The following is a 6,129-nucleotide window of genomic DNA, read 5'->3' on the forward strand; positions in this document are numbered from 1 at the left end:
TCACATATTTTTTTGTTCAAATGCTTCTGTTTTGCAAATTAAGCAGCTGTATTTTTTAGTTTATCATGCTTTTAATTTACTAAAAGAAAAGTGGATACTTTTAAATGAAATTATTCAACAGAGACAAAAACTTTAAACCAGTAGAGTTATCTCCCCAATTACAGGGTAAACAGTGCTACTAGTCTGCTTACCATGGCACTGCAATTACTTCAGTCTGTAAATCCAGAAAATAATATTTTGCTTTAAAATTAGTGTTTTAACCTGTTTTTTTTACTTACTAATTAGTCTTTTGGTGTTGCACACATTTATGTTAAGGTAAATGAAAATTATTGTTAACAAAAATAATTGTTTATGGATTATTCACTTGCTGTTATAAATAATTATATGAGACACGCCATGAGAAAACCAGCCACTATGTTGGTTTTCTCATGGCACGGCTCATAAAAAAAGTCATATTGTTTATTTTATTAAGATTGTGGTAATCAAATTCATTAATTTAATCATGTTGATCCAGATAACTCTTTTAATCTATTAAAGAGTATAATGCAATTAGAATAAAGACTAATGTAGCTCTCTATTTGCTTTACATTTGGTAGAACTAGTGACATTTTTGACCCCATCATCATAATGTATACAGTTTAAATTTTAGTTCATTGACATACCCAATAATAAACTAAAGGTTTTTATGAACATTTTAAGTTTTAAACTAAATCTATTTTCAGTTATAGCATCATGTGTATATTAAATTTGGCACACATGAATGAATTGGGACCTTATCAACGTATTGTGTTCAAAGAAGACTTAACGAATCCAGCAGTTCAAAAACATGTAAGTATACTGGCATTATATATTACTATATACATGTATACACTACCAATACCATAGTTGTATGTTTGATTGAATGTGGGCAATTAAAAAAGAATTTCCTGAACATGACTTAATAGATCAATTTTAAAACTGATTTCCATCAAACTCATGGCAGGTTTTATAATCTCCTATAAGTCCAATTCAATATACCGGTATAATAATTAAAAATACCAAATTAAGTAATCACAATTTGAGGTGTAAGTGCAGGTAACTGGCAGAAATCAAACTAAGTTACTATTTATTATAACAATATGGTAATGGTAATAGCTCATAAGCACAATCTATTAATCATTTTCCCAAATCATTGAATATCTGTCTGCCATCGTTGGAATCTTATCAACATTTGAAATCCAATTTAAGAAAATAAGTTTCTTGAAAAGTATAACAAGTAATGTTACAGTTGTTACTGGATTAAATCTGCAGTGTTGCCTGTATCATAAAGATGCACTATTTTGAAACTATAAACAAAGGAAAAAAACTAATGAAGAAACTGCTTTTATGGTTTAATATCTCTTGGTTTATTACATCTTCAGGTTTTGCAGTGAGACGAATGGTGACAATGGCTTTGTGGCAGTTAGTAAAATAAAAAACTGTGGCATTTTACACTGATAATGACTACCATTTACAGAAAATTTCTCAACCAATAGTGACATTCAGTTGAAAGTAATAGCTTATCTTACACTGACTATATATCAGAATGGTGTTGAAAAAACCGTGGCAAAAAATGGAAAATACTGATCAATATACTTCAAAGACTTTGGAACTGAGTAGAAAATGGTGACATTTTAGCACCATATTGTGTGTATACTTTTTCTTGCATCCGCACAGTCCGTTCGGGATCCATGCTGTTCACTAATGGTTTCAATGGTTGCAATAAAGCATTTGAAAGCGAACAGCATGGATCCTGACCAAATCGAGCTGATGCACAGGCTGGTCTGTATCCATGCTGATCGCAAAGCCATTATGTTGGTTTTCTCCTGGCACGGCTCATATATAAATTTGTTTCATGCATGTAAATAATGTTTTGCTTATGGTATTTTGTCAGCACAGGTAATGAAACACTAAAAAAACATAAAATATTTTGTTAGTGTTTTGTTTAAATTTGTAACCTTGTCTTTTGCATATCATATGTTTTGTTGGTATTTTGTTAGCAGTGTTTTCTTTGGCACATATAATAAAACACTAATAAAACATAAAGTATTCTGTTAGTGTTTTGTATAAGCCTTATTTGCATATCATGTTTTGTTGGTATTTCGTTAGCAATGTTTTGTTAGTGTTTTGTTACCTCATTTGCATGTCATTTGCTATACTAATAAAACATCATCAAAACACAGTATAGTATTAGTGTTTTGTTTAAGTGTTTTGTTTCCCCTTTTTTTTCGTTTGGGTACTCTTCCAGTTATAAGGATCTTCTAACACCAAGAGCTGTCGGAGAACAGCAACGCTCGACTTTTCAACAGTCTTGTCAATTGAATGAATCTTAGAGTCGAAAAAGGGCCATAATTTTGTACCATTGCAAAACAGGGCTATGGAACCTGTACAATGCATATCAGCTCATGACAATGGACAAGTGTGTGAAGTTTCAATCCATTCCCATTAGTGGGTTCTGGGATACCAGCTTACATACAAAAACTTATACAAAAGACTGCACAGGGGTTGCTGCCAATATTCAGTGTAGATTTTTGTCGTTTAGTCCTTCCTTATTTATTTGTGCATTATTTTCCTGTTTTTTTTTTTTTCTCATTTATTTGCTGATTTGTTTTTATTTGCTCTGTGCAGCGAATTATTATTATTTTATTGATTAATGTGCTTTCAATGTGCTTGTCTATGTCTTCATCACACCTGCTTGTACTTGTTGATGTATCATTTATACAGAGCTATAGAGACAGATTATCTGGTGGTGTTTTCATTTTCATGTAATTAACTACCACCTATTAACGGTATGATCCCAGTATGGCGTGTAATGTGTTGCAATATTATATCGTATATAATTATTGTCTATCTTTATATATTCAGTATTCAATGTTTTAAAATAATTATTGTAAAACAGAAATATGTTTCCAATGTTTTCATAATTTTTTAACTATGTTTTGAAATAATAATAATAAAACTAAAAAAGTCTGCAATGCCACAGAATACTTATTCAATGTTTTCATGACGTATTAATCTATGTGTTAGTGCGTGCGTCCGTCTATTCGTCCGTCTGTCTGTCCATCCGTCAAATTCGTGTCCGGAGCATAAATTTATAACCATTGACTTTAAACTTAGCATACAGGTAGATGGCGATGAGACAATGTATAGAGCACTAAATTCGGCTCTTTAGGTGAAAGGTCAAGGTCACAAACTGAGCTAAAAGGTCAAAATTGACCATCATATTTCGTGTCTGGAACATAGCTAAATAACCATGCAAGATATTGACTTCAAATTCGGCATGTTCTTAGGTGGCGATGAGACAATATACATGGCCCGTGTTCACAAAACATTTTCAGTCTCAGCTGAGTTTGATAATGAAACTTTATTTGTCATTTATATCTAAATAGCATGTTTAAAACTAAAATTTAAGTTAATAACTACTTTCAAATGCCTATTCAGTATTGATGGTCAGTTTCAGTTGGTATTCAACCTTGAAGATTTAGTAAAATTGTTATTGAAATTTCAAACTCAAACTCACCTGAGACCGAAAAATGTTTTGTGAACACGGGGCCAGAGCACTTAAACCGGCTTTGAAGATCAAAGAACAAGATCACAAATTGAGCTCAAAGATGAAATTTGTAAGTTTAATTTCATGTCCGGAAAAAACAAACTTATTAACCATTCAAGGTATCGACGTAAAACTTGGGGTGTAGGTATGTGGTAATGAGACGATGTGCAGAGTGCTGAAACCAGGGTAAATGGTCAAATGTCACAGCAAGGTCAAATCTCACCACCTTAGTTCATGTCCAGTGCATATACATCCCCGGCCCACAAAAAAATCTTTATTTCCATTTACACTCCCATCCCAATCTTCCTTGTACCATCGACCTCTACCCCGCCAACCTCGCGCCCCAACAATTATTTTTTTTCTCTTTCCCTCCCCCCCCCCCCCCCCCCCACCTCACACTACACTTTTTCATTTAGCTTCTTGCCCTTTAGTATTATGTCACATCCAAACCATAAACACTCCCGCAGCCTGCATTTTTTATTTAGTTTCTAGCTCTCTAGTAAACAGTCTCCTGTCATCAGCACCGCACACACACGCGCACGCGCACGCACACACACACACACACACACACACACACATCTTTCTCCCCCTCCCCTCCCAATCCCTCTCATGCCCCGCCAAAAAATCTTTATATATTAAACTGAAACAGTTTGATTAAATTCCAAACAGAAAAAAAAAAATATTGGATTAAATTCCGTGAATCAAACAAGTTGACAAAACATTGTGGATTAAATTCCTAAAAACAAAAATGTGTGCAGTATTAAATTCCGTTTCAGTAAAAAGGCAACAATTGTAAAACAATTTGGATTAAATTCGTGAAAGGGTTAAAAAAATTAACAATAAAGAAAATGGCAAAAGCATTATCTGTACCTAGTGTGGAACACTTTAATATGACAGGAGACCCTAGTAGCTTGCCAAGCAAATGGGAGCGATGGCTGAAATCGTTTCAATACTTCGTTGTCGGTTCGGGCGTCACGGACAAATCACAAAAACGAGCACTACTGCTGCATCTGGTAGGACCGGAAGTGCAAGGGATTTTCGAAACACTGGACAATACTGGAAATGACAATAATTTTGACGCCGCAGTTGATGCATTGAATAATTATTTCAAGCCGAAACTCAATGTATCATATGAACGACACAAATTCAATTCAGAAAAACAGAAACAGAATGAAACTATCCAGGACTTTGCTACGCGACTTAAACAACTAAGTATTTCATGTGACTTTAATGACGCAAATGACAGAATACGAGACCAGATTATTGAAAAGTGCACATCTACAACGTTACGCAGAAAGTTTCTCAGTTATAAAGATTTAACATTAGAAAAAGTTTTGGAACTGTCATCAACGTTCGAACGTGCACAAGACAGTGCCACAAAAATGGAAAATCAAAGTACACAACAGCAACAAAAAGATGACACCACGTTTCAACTGAAACAATCGACTATGCGTCAAAGACAACAACGCGCGAACAGAGGGAGAGGCAGATTTCGTCAACAGGCACCGCCAACACATGTAGAATGTTACAGCTGTGGCCGCAGGGGTCACATGGCTAAGGACCAAAATTGCCCAGCAGCACGTGCAGCATGTACAAAATGTGGCTTTATTGGACATTTTACAGTAAAGTTTAAATCTAAAAGGAAAAAGATACAACCAAAACAGAAAGTTCGATCACTTGAAAATGAAACATCCTCAGACAGTGAAAACGAATATCTGTTTAATATCAAATCAATTGGGAACGTGTCAAATAAAATAACAGTCAACGTCGGTAATATTCCGCTGAATATGGTTATAGATTCAGGAGCTAGTTGTGACATTGTTGACAAAAGTACATGGAATTTTCTAAAATCACAGAAACAATTTCAATGCTTAACACATAAAAAATCCACAGACAAGAAAGTGTTCGCTTATGGAAGCAAACAACCACTCAAATTGCTTGGTATATTTCGTGCGAAAATTGAATTCAATTCAATGACTATTGATGACGTAGAATTCTCAGTTTTGGACGGTAAGGGACAAGCATTGCTTAGTAAAGACACGTCAATTAGTCTCAATGTTCTAAGGATCGGAGCAGAAGTGAATTTGGTCAAAGAGGACATCATGAGCGAAAACCCAGAATTGTTCAAAGGAATAGGGAAAATGAAAGATTTTCAATTGCAAATTCCCATTGATGAAAAAATCGAGCCAGTTGTTCAATCGGTAAGGCGTATACCTTTCAGTCTCAGAGAAAAGCTAGAAAAAAAGCTATTAGAACTAGAAAACAATGATATAATCGAAAGAGTAAACAGTCCTAGCCGCTGGGTAAGCCCAGTTGTTGTAGTGCCTAAAGGAGACGACGATATTAGGCTTGTTATCGATATGAGGCGAAGCAACACGGCTGTGAAGCGGGTACGACACCCGATTCCTACCGTGGACGAGGTGCTGTACGATTTGAACGGATCAATAGTGTATAGTAAGCTAGACATTTCAAATGCCTATCATCAACTCGAGCTTCATCCTGATTCAAGGGAAATAACTACGTTCATAACTCATGTTGGAATGTTCCGTTACAAAAGATAA

At 34.9% G+C, this 6,129-nt stretch overlaps 1 protein-coding gene across 1 annotated transcript; it reads left to right on the forward strand.

The window, feature by feature from the left end:
• Positions 1 to 4,416: 4,416 nt before the first annotated feature.
• LOC128550598 (uncharacterized protein K02A2.6-like) lies at positions 4,417 to 6,129 on the forward strand. Its single transcript, XM_053529884.1, has one exon. It carries the CDS (start codon positions 4,417 to 4,419, stop codon positions 6,127 to 6,129), a length of 1,713 nt encoding a protein of 570 aa, XP_053385859.1.

Source organism: Mercenaria mercenaria, chromosome 18, assembly GCF_021730395.1.
Source record: "Mercenaria mercenaria strain notata chromosome 18, MADL_Memer_1, whole genome shotgun sequence".
Classification (NCBI taxonomy): domain Eukaryota; kingdom Metazoa; phylum Mollusca; class Bivalvia; order Venerida; family Veneridae; genus Mercenaria; species Mercenaria mercenaria.

Coding starts and splice junctions, on each gene's coding strand:
- LOC128550598 (XM_053529884.1), top strand. CDS start 4,417: ATGGCAAAAGCATTATCTGTACCTAGTGTGGAACACTTTAATATGACA.